The sequence below is a fragment of the Manis javanica genome, chromosome 3, assembly GCF_040802235.1.
Source record: "Manis javanica isolate MJ-LG chromosome 3, MJ_LKY, whole genome shotgun sequence".
NCBI classification, from domain to species: Eukaryota; Metazoa; Chordata; class Mammalia; order Pholidota; family Manidae; genus Manis; species Manis javanica.
In genome coordinates, this window is record NC_133158.1 from 167,336,790 (window position 1) to 167,357,063 (window position 20,274).

Below are 20,274 nucleotides of genomic sequence, written 5' to 3' on the forward strand. Positions count from 1 at the left end.
GCCTTTCAGCCACTAACCACCCAGGATTTTTGTCTGTCCCTTCAGGAAATGCTCCCCACTTGGGTCTCTCCTATTCCACACTTATAAATGTGGCTTCAGGAATTTTGCCTTGTGGGCCTAGGCAGAGTCCTCTTTCAAGTACAGATCATTTGGAATTCTGATGTTTTGGTCTCCTTTCAAGTGAAAACCATTAGCCTCATGTTTAGAAGTGTGGGCTCTGGAGTCTATACCTGGGTTCAAGACCTGCTCCTTTGCTTGCCAGCTCTGTGACATGGGGCAAGTGATGTGGATTCTCTGTGTCTCTGCTGTCTCACCCATAAAATGGGTAGCATGTTGTTGTCTGCCCCACTGTATTTTCAAGGGTATTAAATGTAGTAAAATCATTTAGAACATTTTTTTTTTACAAGTACACAATTTAGTATTTATTATATGCATTTTATATACATTATTTTTCAACAGCTGTATGTTTGCTATGTGGTACAATAAAAATTTGCTGATTCATAGTTTGTAAAACAAAACCTTACAAAACTCATCAAAACTTGCAAACTGATCAGAAAATTTTTTTGGAAGACTAGAAAAAATACTTTATTGTCTTAATCATGCATTACACAAACAAAATCTTTAGTTACACCATAAAATTAATTACATCTGAAAAAATAAAACAGGGAAAAAATAAAAGCATTGGAACCACTGGCCTGCAGACATTAGTCCTCGACAGTGGACTGATGGTGAGAAGGGGGAAAAGGCAGAATCCAGCCCAAGGTCCAGGAGATCACTTCTGCAACACTGCATGATGGCGGCCCAGCACTGGAATGGAACTGAACTGCAAAATATATCGATGTCGGTCATCCCAATGTAGCACATGGGAAGCATTCAACAAAAGTAACCTTTTTATTTTATTACTATTATTGGAGTTGCCTGCCCTGCTTTGGTGTTATTTTCAAAGCGGCTAAAACCCAGCATTGGCATTGTCATTTAGCTAACATTTCCTTCTTTGGTACACAAGTATTTGTGTCTTTTTGTCAGTTACCGTTATTGAAATCTGGGTATGCTTTCTATATCCTTTTTCTCTGCAGACTCGTAAACTTTGAGAAAGAGAAACAATGTTGTTTGGCCTGATTTAGAGACACATGCGGGTCATTGTCACTCACTCTTTCCTTGAGGCTCGCAAAGTACTGATTTAACTGTGAAGTTTCAGAAAGAGGAGGGGGTTGAGGTAAAACATATTAATTTAACCTACTTTCTCCTCTACTTTGAAAATCAGAACAAAACTGTTCACGCCATGGCTTTGGAGCCTTCCCTTCTCATGAATGTGCCTTGGTGGTCTTCAGGCAGTGGCTCTGATACCAGGTTTGCAGGCTGCGGTACCAAGTGGGGCTGGTCTGGGAGGATGCTAGAGCTTGAGGGCAGCTGTAGCTCAGGGTTCTTACATCTTCCCTGCTCCAGTTCTACCCCAGAGGGGAAGACAATTAGAAGCAGGTGGCTCTGCGCCCTCTGCCGTCTACCAGACCTCACCTCATCCCAGGAAGAAGAATGCCTTGTTTTGCACACTCTGATTACAGCCTGTACTGTTCAGAGCTATTCAGGTGTAGGGCTCTTTTTGTGTATAGGACTGGAAGCTTTTTGACATGCTGATCTGATATTTTTACTCCCTTCATGAACTTACACAGTAGGGCCTCAATACAGGCAAGTGGTACGAGCCCTGCTGTCGAGATCAGGAAGCCCAGGGTTGCAGTGCAGTCTTAGATAGGTTACCTAACTTCTCTGAATCTGTTTCTTTTCCATAAAATAGAAATTGTACCAGTTGTGATGATGTATGTAAAATACCTAACTCAGCATCAGACATGGTAAGTGCTCAATAAATGGCTGTCTTGATTTTGGTATTTTAAGAGGTGAATCTTGAGTCATATCTAAATTGCACAGAATGAACATGTGGGGGAAATGGGCATTTTAGAGCAAATGCTCCTGGAGAGCCATCCTAGGTTGGCTGAAATCTGACCCCATAACACCCATGTCTCCACCCCATCAGAATGTAATCACAAAGTTGTGTATCATCTGTGTAGACTGTCTCGGTCCTCAGTTCCTCACAGGTGATACTCAGATGGTCTCCTGGTTCCCCTGGTCTCCCCTCTACCATCCGTGTAACTCAGCATCAGACCCTGATCCAATTCTGAAACTAGAGGCCAAGCCTAAGCCTCTCGTGGGGTCTTGGAATGTCCCTCACCACTAGGCCCCCGAGTGTCCTCTTTGTGGCTGCTTTCCAAGTCATCACTGCTGTCAGTCCTGGAACCTGCAGCCCACTGCAGCCTGCATTACTGACAGTCGGCCCTGTCCAGGAGCTGGTTCTGAAGCCACCCTCAGCTCATTACACTGTGGGATCCCTTGCCCTGGCCATCCAGCTGCCGTATTGGAAACCTGGTACCAGCCAACCCTTTCACACACCAAGACTGTGACCTTCCAGGTCTCCTGGTCTGGTAACATATGTGAATGCAGCTAGAGCCAGAGACCCACAAACATCACTGCTGTCTTCCCTTGGGTGTGATGAAGATCAGAGAACCCAAGTGTCACTGACTGTCATCAGAGGTTTAGAAGGAGGCCTCTTTCGGCTTAGTGGAGTTAGAGTTGAACATGGTCCAAACAGAGCAAAGCTGTCTGAGTAGCTAGTGATCTACACAGGGAGGTGCTGGTGACACCTGCCAAGAGGGCTTCTGAATTGTGTGGGAAGATGGGTGTAGTGGACAGAAATGGGTTTCACAGGTAGTTTGGGCATGTCCCTGCTTTCTGAATTATGTGTGGCACAGCATCAGGATGGCAGCATTTTGTAGTGATTTATTTTGAAACTGTGTGTCTGGTTTTCTGAGAAACCTTCCCCATAATTGGCTGGTAAGTGCTCAGTCAGAGCCAGACACCTGAGAACTGTTCTGACTTGGGCTTGGCTGTGAGCTTAAAGGCTGGACTCCTGCAGTGGATACATGACCATGGTGGCTTTGCAGAGAACGGCCAGGCTGCAGTCTGAAGTCAGCCTGTAGAAGGCCAGGATTCCCTCAAACCTGTGCCAGAGACCACCTCCATCCCACTCAATCAAGAGCAGTCTGACTCCAAGCCACATCAAGAAGAGTGGCTTGTCTCATGGAGGCTGAGGGGTAGAGGGCCAGAGGCTACTTGGACACAGAGGTCTCCCTGGCAGAGAGAAGGTCAGGGCAATGGTGGTAATGGTGAGCTGCCCTTTCTGTGGCTTTGGGCTTAGACTTGCAGAACATGCTCAAGGTGGCCTTTTGAGCGGCCCTTCTGAATCAACTCTGAGCTCTGCTCATCTTGGAAATTAAAGGACGTTTAACAGTGTGGTCTGGAGTAAGGCCTGCATAGCAGCTGTGTAATGAGATGAGGCATGGTGTATGCTGGCTGTGCTGGGCTGCATGTGCACAGCAAGTGGTTGTGGCTTGGAGGGTGAGGTGGGAAGCTAGCATCAGTGCCAAGCCCCATCACTGCTCAGAGGGCAGACATGAGCAGTGCAAAGAGGACGTGTTCTGCAAAGAGGACGTGTCTGCTGGCCAGCAGTGGACAACTGTGCATGAGGTGGGAATCTGCTTTCCCTGTTAGTGAAGGGCAGGCTTTGTGCCATGCCCTGTGAGATGGCCTGCGTGCAGCTCTGATGAGGTTAGCCGTGCTGTGCCTGCACGCCCTGCACAGACCTTGGGGGCAGAGGCCTCTTATAGATTAGGGAAGTGAGGCCTGGAAGGGCTGAGTGACCGTTCCAAACTCCCACATTAGTGAGTGGCAAGGCTCTGTTTCCACCCAGGCCTGAGTGGGTTTAGGGCTCTTTGCTCTCAGTGCTCGGCTGCTTCTCTTAGGAAGGAGGACTGTGCCTGTGAGGTGGGCTTGCGCCAAGCTAATGGTGATGCCCCAGGTGAGACAGTGAACACTCGTCACGTGATCACTGAGCAAGTAGTTGGGAAATGTGGCTTCCATGAGACTGGGGAGGCATCAACTTACTCTGCTGCATTATACAGCCCCCATGGGGGGGCTTCAGGCCGACTCCATTGTTTCATTAATACAAACAATACTGCAGTGAAAATGTTCAACATACCTTGGGGGCACATATACTTGTAATGTGGAGGAAATTCACCTAGAAATAGAATTGCTGGGTTGCTGGGCACATACGCTCAGAAAGCCAATCGATATTTACCAAAGTGCTTTCCCAAAGGACTTAACCCATTTACACCCCTGCCAGGAGGATCCGTCTTGCCTCTCCACATGCTAGCCCAACTGGATGTTACCAACACTTAGCTTTTGCCAATTTGACTGACTCCCTGGTAATTTTGACTAGCATTCCCCTGATTATAAATTTGTGTATATTTTTCACATGTTTATTGACCAATTTATTTTGTCCTCTGGGAATTGACTCTTTATAACCTTTGCCCTTTTCTATTTGTAAAAATTGATTTCTTGATGCCCATTAATTATATGTGACATTTTTCCCCTATCCCTCCACTTAGTTTTAACTCTATTTGTGGGTACATTTTTTTTGTCATATTGAGGTTTTTAATTTTCTAGCTTAAATCTGACCATCTTCTTCTTTCTGGTTTTGGGCATTTATGTATTGATGTTTTGTCTGAGTTTTGTGTATTCCCTTCCCACTCTAAGGTATAAAAACATTCTCTTTTATTTCAGTTCTTTATATAGTGTTTATGTTTAGTTCCTTCCTCTATCTGGGATTTATTTTTGCACGGACTGTGGTATTGCTATTCTTATGTCCCTTATTAAAAATAACATCCCATCAGCTCCACTGAATTGTGCACATGTTTATAAGATGCCTCTTTTATTATATGCTAAATGCCTGTATACACTTATCTTTATTCTTTCCCATTGATTGTGATGTTGGTTCTGGCACCAGTTTTCAGTTGGTCTAGAGATGGTAGCTTGATAGTACATTTCAGAAACTGGTAAACTAAGTCTCTACATATTATTCATTGTCAAAAATAGAGGGAGGGGGACATGGGGAAGGCAGTACAGCACAGAGAAGACAAGTAGTGACTCTATAGCATCTTACTACACTGATGGACAGTGACTGTAATGGGGTATGTGGGGGGGACTTGGCTATGGGGGAATCTAGTAACCACAGTGATGCTCATGTAATTGTATATTAATGATACCAAAAAAAAATTCTTGCCCATTCTTAAACATTTCTTCTCCAAGATGAACTTGAAAATCAGCTGGACACATGTCATTGCACAATGCTGTTAAATTAGGATTGGGATTGCATTGAATATATGGATTACTTTGGGAAGGACTGTCATTTTTTAAGTCTGTCCACCCAGGAGTGTGGTATTCAAGTCTTCTCTTGTGCCCTTCAATGAAGTTTATAGTGGACTTCATCCAGGGGACACAGGCCTCAGGAGATTGGAACTAAGGTATTTAACGGGTTTTGCAGCTATTTTGAATAGGTACCTTTTTTCATTATATTTTCAGACAGGTTATGCTTATTATTAACAGATGCCTCTCTAATGATGGGAGTAGTGAATTCTCATCACTGGAAAAATCAAACAGAGGATGTCCAACAAGGAAGGGACTGTAGAGGGCATTTACCACCAGGGATCCCCAGTGACCTCCACACTTAATTTCCATTCCAAAACTGAGTATGTCTATGAAGTGTCAGAACTGGGACTTGATTTTGGATGAACTATAACTTTCTGGGAGATATACTTACCTTTTTTGATCTCTTTTTTTGCCCCTTTGACCTTGAGTTGGTGTCTCTGGGTCTTTTCTGTATACCCAGAGAGAAGGAACACGTGTCTCTTTTAGAACTGTATACGACAGGGCCTGGAAGAATCTTCTCTGTAATCTTCTTGCAGTGCCTGGAAGAGTCTTTCTCCAAGGAAAATTGAATGACTAATTCATGAATCCAAGGCATCTCCACCTGCCCTGTCACTCAATGGCATTGTGCAGATACAGGCCATAGCACACAGTAGGAGCTCAGTAAGCACATCAAGATTGATTGATAAACTGATTGCTGATTCATGAGTCAATGGAAGATTAGGCTCAGAAAGCACAAGTGACATGCCCAGGGACACACTCAACCCTGATTTTCTCCTTGGGAATCCAGATGGTCTCTGAGGCCTCATTTCAAGGCTCAAAATGAAGGCCATGCCTTTAAGATGACAGGGCCTTTAGTTCTCCTTCATTGTCCCCAAGGAATCTGTAGGGAAAGTCATGTCAGAGCTTCCCTCTCTGGTCTCATCTTGGGCCACAAGTTGAAGAGTCACCCTCTGTCCCTCCCCATCACAGGCAGTGATGCAAGACCGGCCATAAGCACATTCCTACTGCAACAGGCTGCTGTTTCAGTGGAGCCTCCACCCTCCTCCAAAGGCTTCTGCACCTCCAGAGAAACCTAGATACTAAGGTTTCAGCTCAATCCAGGTAGAGGGGCCGTCACTATTCCCTGAAGGTGAAATCCACCCCCTCTCTCCCGGACAATTAGCTCCATCAAAGCAGAGAAACTAGAAGTACTTTCTACAAATATTGGTGTTTGGTGGAATGTGTAACACTAGGTTCTTTGATGCTCCCGAGATCCCTCTCAGCAGGGCCCCTCCTTGTTTTGACTAATCATTTCTTCTTATTACTAACTGTTATGATTAGGAGAATTGCCTGAGTACAGGCCCAGTGTTTCCAAGACCCTAATGAGCAACACATGCAGATTTGCTCAGCATGGTCCTGGAACCACAGTTGCTCTGTTTCTACAGGGAAGCTACTGAAACAGTTCAGGAATCAGAGCTTCCTGCCTCTGCAGGACACCTCTCTCCACCCCTGAGCCCATGGGAGCATCGACGTCACACCTGCACCTGATATCCTCAGGTGAGGAGTCGTTAGCTGAGCTTGAGAGCCAGCCAGGCCTGTGCCCACGTCCTGACCCCACCACTCCCCAGCCATGTGACTTAGGCAAGTTCATCTCTCTGAGCTAGGGTTTCTTTATATGTACAATAGGAATAATAGTTCCTACTTTATAGGATGCTGAAAGGATGGAATTTCATTAATATGCCAAAAGCCTAAGACAGTACTTTGCATTTAAGGTTTGTTGTTAAAACAAAATTCAGAATTCCATACAGAACGCCACTGAAGTGGAAACCAAAACCATTGCTCTGCTCTTTCAGATGGTTCATGTAGAAATCTACTCTAGGTAAACAACCAGCATTAATCACTCACTCAAGGGCATGAAGCAAAGAAGGTCCACCAAACCAAAGGCTTGTCCTTCTGCTGTCCATGCAGATGGCACAGGTGTCTATCCACAGGAAGCCTATGTCCCTGGGGTTCATTTTAAACTGGCTCCAAAGGTGACATTAAGTTGTCTCTGGGGTTGTTGGGATTGTTAGGAAAAGTAATATAGCACGACTTTCCCAGGTTTCAGCATCCTTTCCTCCTTGCCCCAGGGGGACAGCCTACATTTTAAAGGGAGGAACCAGAGTGCCTGAGCTTGCAACGAGACAGACACTACTCAGCTTTCCAGCTCCCATGTCTCAGGCCTCCAGGACAACTCCCTCCTTGAAAAGGACACTTCAGAATTCTGGACACTATCACCTTCACATTTATGTGTCATAAACTGTAGACAATCCTTGGCCTGCTTTCCCAAAGATCTCAAGCCCCTGTAAGCTTCTGCCGTTGAGTGAGGATGCCTCAGCAGTCTGTCCATTTTGATACTACTATTTTCCACCAGGTCCTTGATAACTTACTACTAATTCCCTGATATGGCCTCAAACAGCCATCCTCCATCCCCCTGTGATGAGACCTGACAATCTCTGCCCCACCGACCACTGTTGTGGGGTTGTTTATTGGTGCCTGCCATAGAATCTGTAGGAATTGCCCCGCTGCTATCCGGCAGACCTTAGCAAAGTGGGTGGGGAGCCTGCAGGCCATACCCCTCCCCGAGGTCCTGAAACAGTATCACACACATCACAACCCTTTTCTCTAGGACAGTGGTCATTCTTGTCCATTCTCTCCCAGGAATTCAGGAATTTTACACATAGTGAGGGATTGGTAAAAGAGGAACTGGTGTCTCGGGTAGGAAAGGAGAGGAGAGAGAAAGTTGAACCTAGGCTGGGAGTTTCATAGCTACACACGGCAGCCAGAAAGAATAAAGAGTGGTTTTTTTTGTTTGTTTTGACATTGTTTTCAAATAATCTGTTACCAAAGAGGGAACCACATCTGAACATGAAGCTGACTTCATGTGTATTTGATAAGTCCACTACCTTTCTGATGGTTGCAAACTTCCCCTCTCTGGGCTTATGCTACCCTCCAAACCAGCCTGCTTTCATCCCCATATTGAGGGCAGAGGTGGAACAATCAGCCTGATTTGGTTTCCTGCATATTTTGTCTCCATAGACAACCTCTTCAGTTCTTCACAGCTCCCATTTTATGTCTGCCTCTGCTCATTGACTCCTATCTGTCTCCACAAAGTCTCAAGGACCTTTCCCCCTTCTCCAGGAAGCCTTCCAGTCTCTCAGACATGGTTCTCTTACGTGGCTATGACACAGTGAGAAATGGGTACAGAGATGTCCTGATGCACCATCATTCTGATAGCCACTCCATCCATGTCTCCCCGCTCCCTAACACCACTGATTTCATTTTCTGATCTCTATCGCCTTTTAACCGTCATCTCACATTAAATTATGCAGTTAGTTTTCTAAATTACAATCTTGACTCTTCTCAGCCATAAGAACACTGCCTCTGCATTCTTTTGACTCAAAATATTCATGAGTTTGGTCAATATCCAATGTCCTTCCTGGCCCATTCCCAGAGCTTATCTCAACACTTTCTCCTAAATGAAGATTAAGTAGAGGACACAGTTGACTGTGGGAGTAAAGAAGGGGTTTCCCTGCCCATATTGGGAGGGAGATCAAACAAGGACAGATACCATGTCAAAGCCAGACCACCTCTTGGGAGGTCAGGAACTGTATGTATAGGTGTACACAGCAGTCTTGAGACCAGGAGGTAGAAAGGTCTGGACATTCTGGGGACACAGCCTAAGACTAGGGTTCTACCCCTTCCTGGGTGTGCTGCAGGGGCTAGGTGGCCCAGAGGGCATAGACTAGGGCAGATAACATCCTCAGTGCTTTTCTCCAAGTAGAGCTCGAACCTTGCGGGAAGACCCCTGGTACCATTACTAAATATTGTGTTCTGCATTGAACTTACATTTTCCTGAACATTTGTAATTCTTTGTGTCTGTTTGACCCTTAACTGTGTGTGTCCACAATTTCTAATACTCAGTGCGTATGGGGTCTTGCCCCACTAACAAGCATCTGATTCCCCAACATCACGAGTTGTAATCTCCGTATCGTCATGACTTCTGCAATGCTCAGCACAGTTCTGGGCACTGAATTAGATCAGTCTTATTTGAGGAGCAAGTCAGGGTTCCAGATCATCCAATAATGTCAATACTAATAACAATAGCAGCTGATGTTCACTAAGTTCTTCATGCAACCAGCCACAAAGCTGAACTCTTTGAGCATATTATTTCATTAAATCTCAAAACTACCACTTTTCAGTGAGAAAATTAAGGCTTAGACATTCACTTTTTCAAGGTTTACCAACAAGAGAATATTTTTAACTTAGTTGCTGTGAACATTTGGGGGTTCATTTGTTGGTTTCAGTGGACTAGGAACCTCTCAGAGTCTCTGAAAAATCATGTCTGTGTTCAAGGACTTGTTTGTTTTTCTGGGGAAAAACTATTGTTTTCATGAGATGCTTCAAGGAGCTGGGCACACAATGTGGAGGACCCCATCTCTGGCTCGCACAGTCCTGGTTTGCACAGAGGCTTCCAGGAGAACATCGCCTCACCATGATTGCAGTCCTCACCAGCTCCCCGTGGGGAGGGGTCAAAGGACGCAGACCCTGCCCACAGCAATGCACAGTTCACTGGACCCTGCCAGAGGCCAGCCTGAAATTCACATCTGAATTCTGAGACCTGGAGGTTGATCTTTTTCAGATTCTTGGTAAAGGAATTGGCTTTTGGGGCTCGTCCTCAGTGGATTTTCCCTTTGCTTACATGGGCATGCTCTCACTTCCTGCCTAACACCTACAAATAATCTTACCCACTCTCTCCCACCCACCCTGTCTTCCTTCTTTAAAAAGAAATGTCTGGCCTAAATCACATTAAGAAGTGGGAGATTTTATCTCTACAGGGTAACCCCTGGAGCTCAATAGGGCAATCCCATGGCTCTCGAAAGGTCTGTTTAGTTCTTTAAGGTCCTGGTGCCAGCTATGCTCCAGGCAGGCCGGGCTAACTCTCAGACACTTTCTGGAAGACACAGAGCCCCGTCAGCTAAGCCAGGACCTACATGCCCCTCTCGTCCAAACAGACTCTTAGCTCAGTGGTTTTCTCATCCTGTAACAGGACTGACTTTGCACAGGGCTTTCCTTGGGAAGCTTTCATCAGTAGTAACCGTGGCAACAGATCAGGGAGGCTTCAAAAAACCTGTCTGTAGGTAATTAAGAAAGACGATGACTCCAGAGTGCTTGGGCAAGGAGGTCTAGGGCTTTTGCTGGCAGGAGCAGCAGGTCTGCTTCTTGCTCTGGTCTCCACTCTGCTTTTCCACATTTTTGTTTGGTCGTTCCAGCTGGCCTCCCCTAGTCCTGGACAGATAATCCCTGCAGGGGTGGGGCCCCAAACTCAGGCAGTGCAGTCTGCAGGAGTAGCAAACTGGCCCGAGCACCTTCCTCCAGGGAGATTTATTCAGAGACCAGACCTGCCCTGGTCAGACTCTTTGTTCAAGCATGGGAGAGGCTGAGCTGCTTCCCTGCAGGAATGTGCCCTTACCATCAGGTTGACCAGCACAGACCTAGGACCATCGTTGTTTTAGCCGCCCAGATGCTGGGCCCTGGCTCACCACCCTGGAGCAGGCCTCGTAGATGAAGGAGCAGCAGTTAAGCTAAGCATGGTGAGGCAGCATTCCTGGGGGCTGTTTTATTTCACAGCACTTTTTCTTAAGTGAAATCATCTCACTTGTCTTCATGTTTCCTTCTTTCTATCAGTTTTCCCTCACCAGAATGTAAGCTCCATGGAAGCAGAGCCATGTCTGTCTGGCTCTCTCCTAAAAACAGTGCAGGAAGTATTTGTGAAAGGGCCGAATGAGTAAGTGTGGGATCCCAGCATTGTCTGTAGCCAGATTTGGGCCACCTCCAGCTCCACGCTTGCACTGTGAGCCCAGGCACTGTGCTGAGCTCCGAGATAACAAGACGCAGCCGCCCTGTGAGGACGCGGGCAGGAAGGACCCACAAGTTGAGGTTCTCCTCGCTCTCCGAGTCCACGCTCTAGAGGAAGGTCGCTGTGCCTGTTCCCACTCCTTGGAAGGAAAGGATTCCAGTGAATTCAGTCCTGGACTCAAAAACCATGACCCTGTCCATGCCTCACAGGTACACTTGCTCTGCAGTGCAGCTGGGGATGAGAAAGGGGGCAGCCATTGTTTCCTATGTGGGCTGTTTCTGAATAAATAAGAAAAATGTTCCTGGAAACCCACCGCTTTTCTTCCTGAGTGGGGATCAAATGAACAGACATGGAGTAACATCACCAGGGGGAATGGGGGTGCTCCCCAGCTGCCATGGACACCACTGGATCAGGGAGAGGACAGGCCTCTCCAAATCGGCTCCTCACTTGCCACCAAAGCCTTGGCCTCTCAGCGACAGAAGCAGAGGGTCCCCACTGCTGCCACTGTTGTACCCTCCAGCCCCACTGCAAGGCTCCTCAGGCTCGGGCTGGAGAGGGCTGCACACATGTGTCGTTAGGCGTGCACACTGAGTGGAGATCAAAACCAAGTGGAAGGGTCCTCCCCCAGGCAAGGTGCTGGCCGTGGGAATCACAGAGACAAGCTGCCATCAGCCTCGCCACTGGGAGACCTCAATATGGTGAGGATGCCACAGAGGACGAGACCATGCAATGGTGGAATCTGGGTTAGGCACCTAGAAATGGGCTATAGAAGCCATAGGTGGGCTGCGTGTGGCGCTGGATCTTGAAGGGTGACCAGGAGTTCAGCAAGTAGATATAGAGAAGAATTCCAGACAGAGGAGAGAAGTCTGTGTAGAGGTTAAGGGTATGAAGAGAGCTTAGTGTGCACAGGAAACAGCAGGAATTATCCTATTGGCCAAAATATGCAGGGCCACATATGAAGGTCAGGTGGTTGGAGATGAGATCAAGCTCAGCAGGATTACATGGGTACTTGAAGGACGTGGAAAGGACAGTAAGCTTTTGGGTAACTGGAGCTTGAGCAGAGAAACACCCATCCCGTGTACCTTCTGGAACTCACACTCTGGCAGAAGAGATGGATGGGAGGGATGCAGAGCAGTGCTGGCAGATTCATTAGGAGATTTTTGCAGTAGGGTGAGAAAACTGACAAGATCCAGATTCTGAGGTGGTGGGGACATAGAGGAAGGGAAAGGTCTAGGGAAAAAGAGATGGAATAGACAGACTGGAGTCATGATCTGTGTGTTGGGGGACCCAGAAGATGGGACTTCAGGGTCTGGCTGGCAACAACACAGTGTGTCAAGGAAGGTAAGGACCCAACTGTGTTCCCTGGATCTGTCAGATAGGAGGCGAAAGGAAAAGCAGGCATGGCAGAGGAGTGGGGAAGTGACCACGCTCAGTGGGCCGAGCAGGGAGAGGGCAGAGCCAGCACGTGTGACTCTGCTTTAGAAAAGCTGGGCTGGAGAGTGAAGAGGAGAGGATGTGTGAGGTAGAAAGATGCCAGATGACAGTGTTTCAGTTTTAAAGTGGCAAAGACTTATGCAAGGTTAGATGGAGAAGCTGGAGCCAGGGGAGAGGGTGAAGTTGAAGGTCAAGGAAGAGAGGAGATCATTGAAGTGGGGGAGGTCTTCAGAAGGTGGGAGGATGGATGGTCACTCTTGCAGACAGTGTTTGTCTCTACCCTTCTGCCCAAGCCTCAGGACATCGCAAGGATGTAATAAAACAACACTGTTAAAGGATTTACCCCCCGCCTAGCATGGAGCAAGCACTCACTGAACAGTTTGATAATGAGTATGAGAAACAGTGGCCTGTGGCTGAGGCTAGGCTGTCTGCTCTGACAGTGAGACAGGCAAGCAATGGTACTGGCCACTGGGAGCTTATAGTCTCAGTCTCATCCATCTGAGCAAACAGGCATGTTCAAAACCGGCAGTGGCCAGTATGCATGGTAATGAATAGTGCAGCTTGAGGTGAGGCTGTCTTGGCCCACGGAGAGCCCACCTAGGGCATGCCAGCTGCCCACCCAGTATCAGCTGTGTGCTGATCCAAAAAGAGATGGATGTTTTTCCCTGGGCAGGTGGGTAGGGAATTCTGAAACACTCTTTGCAAGACTTTAGTGAAAATGCTTCATGAATCCTACCCTGTCAAAGGCGTGCATGTGTATCTCAGGCTTAATGGGCTTTATATAGTACAGTACTGATTTTCTTTCATGTTTTAATAGAATCGGATTTAATATTTGCTTTCTACTCTAGCTGCTTGCTGTTGACTGATTCAACACAGAATCCTTCCCTGGTGCCCCCCGACCTTGTTGTTATTCCCTCATTTTGTTTGTTGGCATTTGATTCCTGTCTTCAGCATGAACCACTTTACACATGTCTTCGTTCAGCTGGCGACAGTCACGTGCGTAAATTCTGAATGCATTACTAGCAGGAGCGGCTGCTCCAGCAGAGCCACTGTTTGGAAGTTGGGGGGAGCTTCCAGACAGGATTCATTTCCATCAGTTAGACACTGAAGATATGCAAAGCTCAGTTTGGGAAACTGAGGCTGTGATCTCTTCTGTTCTTGGGCAAAAGATTCTCCGAACTTAATCTCAAATTTCCCTGCACTGTGGCTATTAATTCAGCAATATTTTGCCTTCCTATGAAGGAACAGGCTTTCTAGAATTTTGCAACAGGCATTTCAACCTTTGCTAGAGTGTGAACAGGAGCCACAGACAGAGCTGTCAAGAGGGAAGAGACTGCCCTTGTTGAGCCCAGTGAGCCTGGCTGGTTTATAGGAGAGAGTCTGTTCAAATCTCCTGTTGTCCATTAACAGATCCTACACCAACCTTTGGAATACTACATTGGTGTAAGGCCAAGGCTGGAGACAGCTTTTTTCTTCCTAGCAGTTTCCTGGTTTCACTAGCAGATGGCACAGGGCTATAGTTAAGAACATAAGCCTTAGAACCAGGCAGATATGGGTGTCCATGCTGGCTTCAGTTCTCATAGAGCACATCATCTATAGCCAGTCCCTATTCTTAGCTCTAGTTTCCCTTTCTATAAAATTGAATTATTATGTCTTTACACTAGTATTCTTAGAGGGGATTAAATACATGTAAACCAGCCAGCAGAATGTCTAAACAAACCTCTGTACTCTTCTTATGTCATGGCATCAAAATGGCAGCTGCATGAACCTCCCACCCAACTTTGCTTCTTGTCTTAATGCACCAAAGCTTGTGTAATGTGTGTATTTATCCAGGTGTTCTGGCAATCTGACCTACAGAGAAACTCCCCCCACTCCGCCCCCCCCCCACATCACATAGATCCTAAATTGTGTGTGATTTTGTGCCAGATGCCAGAATATGTTGGGGCTTTTGATGTGCCACTCATATCTCTCAACCGTTGAGTTCTAATGCCAATTAAGAGAACACAAGAAATCCAGTTCGTCTCTAATATACATACATGTTATATACTAAAGGTGGCCGGAGGATGCAGCTTGGTGTTGAGACTGAAAGGTCTTGAAAGGGGGTTGTGGTGCCCTCCCCTCCTTTGGCACTCATGATTGAAGGAAGGGCTACCCCTGTGGGGGTGACTGAAAGGGGACTTTGGGACAGGTTGTCATCTCCATCCACCATTTTTTCCTCAGACTGTTCTGAGATTTGGGGCTAAGAGTGGGAAGAGGGGCACACACATATGATGAGGACGGAACACACCAAGGGCAGACGGAGATGCTGGACGGGGAGACTTCTCCCCAGCCTCACCGGGCTCTACTTTGTCTCCCTACAGGTGTCCCATCAGGTCCCCGAAATGTCATCTCCATCGTCAATGAGACATCCATCGTTCTGGAGTGGCACCCTCCGAGGGAGACAGGCGGGAGGGATGACGTGACCTACAACATCATCTGTAAGAAGTGCCGGGCCGACCGCCGGAGCTGCTCCCGCTGCGACGACAATGTGGAGTTTGTGCCGAGGCAGCTGGGCCTGACCGAATGCCGTGTGTCCATCAGCAGCCTGTGGGCCCACACCCCCTATACCTTTGACATCCAGGCCGTCAATGGGGTCTCCAGCAAGAGTCCCTTTCCCCCACAGCATGTCTCCGTCAACATCACCACAAACCAAGCTGGTAAGTACAGGGATGTCTGTGTGCCTTTCTTCTGGTGCATGGCAGGCTCTCTCTCTATCTCTGTGAGGGACAAAGCAGCAGCATCACCTGTTCTTCTGGGCTGTCCCTCAGGCCTCCTCCTCTAAGTGACACTGTCAGGTGATGGGCATTAGTCGCCATAGGGGAAACAGGTGTGGTGTTTCACCTTTGAATGTGAGCCAGATTCTAAGGAATATTGTTGCACCCAGCACAAAAGCAAAGATATGTATCCAAGCCAGAGTGGAACCCAGTGCTCTGTGTCTAGCCAGGCTCAACAAATGCCCTTGGAATGATGGATGGACAGATGGATGGGTGGGTGGGTAGAAGCACTGCTCAGTCTTGAGAACACCAGTGCCGCTTTATTAGAAAACCGAAAGAAAGAAACTTCCCAGAAATCATGTGATAAAGTCACTATTGCCTTCGTCGGTTATTTTTCAATTAAACCCATGAAATTCAAGAGCACCTTATTTATAGCTTGCTCAGATGAATGCTACACTGGTATAGAGACCTCAGATAGTTGCCAGTAGAGAACTCCTGATAGCTGGTACCTCCGTGTGGTTTGCAAAGCTCACAATACATTTCTTCTCTTTATTTTTGTATCTCTTACTCTTCTGACCTTTTCTCATTATTACTTTTCACATCTCTTGCAACAATTCATCTTTTATATCCATTTAACCAGTCCATTCATGCCCTCACTCATTCGTACATTTATTTATTTACTCATTATTGAGAGACAGTTATTTAGCACCCACTGTGTGCCAAGCTGTAGATTAGACACTGTAAGGGATACAATAATACTTGGACACCATTGTTCCTCCCACAAAACTCACTAACTGAAGAATTTATAGGACATAAATGCAAAGCTGCAGTGTGGTAAATCCTAAGCATTGTATATGGTACATGTGCAGTAAATACCAAGAGAGTTAGAGAGAAATGAACAATGTGTCTGCTGGGGTGAGGGTACAGGCTTCAGAGAGGAAGTGAGCATCATGTCTATAGACAAGGGGGGTCATAGGAATGTACCATGGTCTGATTTAGAATTATAAATTTTCTTCAATAAACAAATGCAAGGACAACTCCTTAGTGAAACAGCATGAGTCAGGCATCTCTCTTTGCTCTGTCTCCCTCCATGGAACTCCCCTTTTTGACCTCCTCTTTCCTACACCATCCCTTGCTGCTCCTCACCTCCCCAGCCCTGGGCTCATTCTGCCTCTTTTAATACCAGGCATCTTTGGTGGCAGATGATTCTTGGGTTTAAGCTGTCAGAACTGAGGAGAAAAAAAGGTGTTGTAGGAGAGCATGGCTGTCCAGATGGCTGCGTTGTTGCTGTGAACGTGTGTGTGTTCATGTGTGCATGTTTGTATGTATGTGTATGGTCACGTGTTTACATGCATGTGTGTGAGGTGAGAAAATAAGTGTGGAAGTGTGGAAGCCTCCAGCTGGTGAGCCCAGCCCCAATGCCGTGGAGACAAAGGTCATGACAGTCTGTCTTACCCAAAGAAAAGGGAATAGAAATTTTTGCATCATGTGGAGATGTATCATGGGCAGCCTTTGTTAGCAGTATTTCCCTTGGAGAGTTTAAGGCAGAAAACTGGCTGAAGTATTTTAGTGTCCCAGCTTCTGGGAATAATCATTCTGCCAGGCTGTCATGTTATGCTGGGCTTGGCTGTCTTTTCTGTCTCTCTAAGCATGTGCGAACAAACCTGCCACTTATATTGGTTTGCTTTGATTTCTGCCCCTCCCTTCCCTTACCCTGCTATTCCTGAACCTGCCCATCTGCTTGTCTTGCCATCTGCACCTTCCCAGGCTGCAGAGGAGGTGAGGGACCAGGGCTTCTGCAAGGGGCCCTGCATCTCCAACACTCAATACTTGTATTTTTATCCTCACCCATTTTCTCCTCCAAGAGCACATTTCTCATGCCCTTTGTTCCTCCTCTGGTGGGCCCTTTATTCTTAACCTTCCTTGTTTTTGTAAACTCAACTCCATTTTCACCTTCCAATCTATGGTTTCTCTTTGGGAATTGTGGTGTTTGGTGCCAGATAGTTTAGAGTTGCTGAGAGACAGTTATTATAAGACAAATGTGAAGGTGACCAGTGGTTCCTAACCTGTGGCCTTCAGGGCTCTGAGGAATAGGTGCTGTCACACTGCTTGGGTGAATCCACTGGTGAATGCAAATTATTTTTGACCAACGGATGACTTTGTTTGAAAGATGAGAACCTTTCAATAAACCCTTGAGCCTGTATCTCCGCAAGAGCAGGTAAGAAACACGAACAGAGGCTACACAGTTTATGAGAGATTAAAGAGACTACAGGGCAGGCATAAAAGCTATATGACTGAGCTCCATGAAGAGATGAGGTGGATGCACCATGTATCACCAGTAAGCTGTGACATGTCTGACCCCTTTCCAGGGCACCCCTGAGCTCTTCCACTCGGGGTGAGATCCAAGTCCGCCTCCCTATCCTGACTTCACGGTATGGTGTGACCCTTGTCAGTGCTTCTGGTCACCACTGTCCTACTGTTTGGGTCATGAGTAGGTAGATGGCAGGTAAGGAATTTGACCAAGAGCAGCCCTGAAATCAATCTGTGAGTCAACTGATAAGTGTTTATTGAATGCCTATTCCTGTGTCTACCCAAACTGGAATAGCTAAGGACCACTGAGTGGGCCCTGATGGAGGAGCAGGTGAGTAATGATCATCACATTTAGCACTTCATGTTCATGCTGCTTTTGAGTTGACAGAGAATTTTGGAATTCATGGACTCATTTGGTCTTCATAATTACCTTGTGACTTGGGCATTACTGTTTCCATTTTTCAGATGAGGAAGCAGAGGCTTAAAAGGGTTTGGGGAACCTCAGATTAGAGGAGGGTCAATAGGACATCACCTCTGTTTTTGCCTTCCTGTTTCCTGCCCTCTGAGGTGGACAGTCCCTCCAGTCTTTCATAGTCTTGGAGCATGGAGGGGTTATTCAGAGTCAGCCAATGCCATCCTGCTAGGGGTGAGGAGGGCTCATGTGCAGCCTCTGTTACCCTGTCACAATTTTCTCTGTGACACTGAACCATAAAAGACTTTTCCCTACCTCTGGACTGAGATGGGAGATGAGTGTGTATTGGTTGAGGGGTATGAGTTGTTCCCAAGGTGAACTGGTTCTTGACATTGGATGAGAGAAAGGTTTGGACAAATTGGCTGCCAAGTGGTTTTGGACTTGATCTGAAGCCTGATGCTCTTGAACATCAAACTCTGTCCCGGGAGGTTGCTCACTGCTCTGGGCTGGTTCCTCCTGTGTTTAGGAGCTATGGACCACATCTTTGGCTGGGTGTGCAGCTCTTACTGTTCAGCAGACACAGGACTGTCATGCTCTTCCTTCTCAGAGCCCGGACATGCCACACTGATGCTGCATCCTGCCGCTCTCACGAGCCCGGCCCAGTGGAGGCAGGCAGCTCATCTTGGAAGATTTAGATACCCAACCGAAAGGGCTACGGTAGGCATCAGATCATCAGAGAAAGTCACCAATGGGCTTTGCTTGATCCTAAATGTTGTGATCTAAGAGGCCATAGGAGATCTGGTCATCATTTGTGGTCTATTGGACACACAGTAGACACAATTATTCCTCTGGAAGCAAGCATGACAGGGATACTGAAGGCTCTGTGAGTCCTGAGACCTGGAGAACCTCCATCTCCTTCCGTGATGCCCCCAGTCATGTCTATCACTTGGAACTTCTATCACTTGGAGAGTTCCAGGATAGGATCCTTACCCAGCCCATAGGCAGTGGCAGAGAACTCTCTTTTTTGAGCACCTCCAATGTGCCAAGCCCCTACTGAGTTCTTCACAAAATTGAGGTGGGTCAGATGAAGAAACTGAGGTCAGAATTCTTTCAGTATTTGCTCAGCATCTCACAGCCAGAAAATGAATATTTCTGGGTTTCAAAATCAGATTTATGGCCATTTTATCCTGTGACTGATCAAAAATGGTATTGTGGTGAGCCATATAAGTTGTATGCTCTCTCAAAGCTATTGCCATATAGCTGGGCCACTTTAGTTGTCAAAAAAAACGTCCATCATCTTCAGTCTGGGTTGGTCATGAATTATGCAAGCTCAGATTTATGTGAGGTCTTCAGGGATGTAGCGTTGCACTCAATACAGTTGCCTTAAGTTTAATATTAAGGTAGAACTTTCTCTGTTCCAGTGGCCAAGCCATCTGCAGAGAGATTGTTATCACCACTAACTTCTGCAGTCACTCTCTGGCACGTGGCCCCCAGATTCAGACTGATGGCCAGATCAGCTGGCTGGCTGTCAGAGAGAATTAAAGTGAATGACAAACTTTACTTCTCTTTTGTGCCAACTAGATTCAGAGTGTCAGAGTTGACCTCAGAAGAAATCTTGGAAAAAATAAATAAGACAAATCAGAGCATCTAAAAAATCAACTCAAGGCAAGATAAAATAAAGTCCGTGGATTTGGCGCCATCTAAGACAGAGACAACAAACCTGAATGCCCATGAGGCCAGGCAAATAATGGGGAGGAGCAGAGCAAGGCCGAGAGCTGGGCAGTAGGGTATGGTGGGCCTGCAGGGAACTGAAGAGAACAGGGGCAGCCCTTACCCACTCCAGCCAGGGCTGCCATACCCAGGGCTGCCATGTCTTGTAAACTACCAGTTCAGATTTAAAATGTTGACAACTAATTAAAAATTGCAAAGCACTTGAGACCCAAACGAATCCAATTCAGGCTTTGGCCTGTTGGCTATGGTCTGTAACTAACCTCTGATTCTGAGGGCTGACCTTATTCTCACCCAAGCCTGAACGCTGGGTATGCTGTGTTGTTCCATCAGCATTCCACCTTACACCATGTGGCAGTCACCCTGGCGGAGGTGCAGCAGTTGTGGGGGGGTCCCAAGGTTGGACCCTCTCTGCTCCTCACACGAGCCATGCAAGTTCACAG

General features: G+C 46.8%; 1 protein-coding gene across 2 annotated transcripts in view; it reads left to right on the forward strand.

Moving 5' to 3' along the window:
• Nucleotides 1–20,274, forward strand: part of EPHB1 (EPH receptor B1) — a 462,780-nt gene that overhangs the window by 309,010 nt on the left and 133,496 nt on the right. For both annotated transcript variants that reach the window (XM_073232346.1, XM_073232347.1), the window contains one exon: nt 14,989–15,324. In XM_073232346.1, the coding sequence (XP_073088447.1) occupies nt 14,989–15,324 (336 nt within the window). The remainder of the gene's footprint in view (nt 1–14,988; nt 15,325–20,274) is intronic.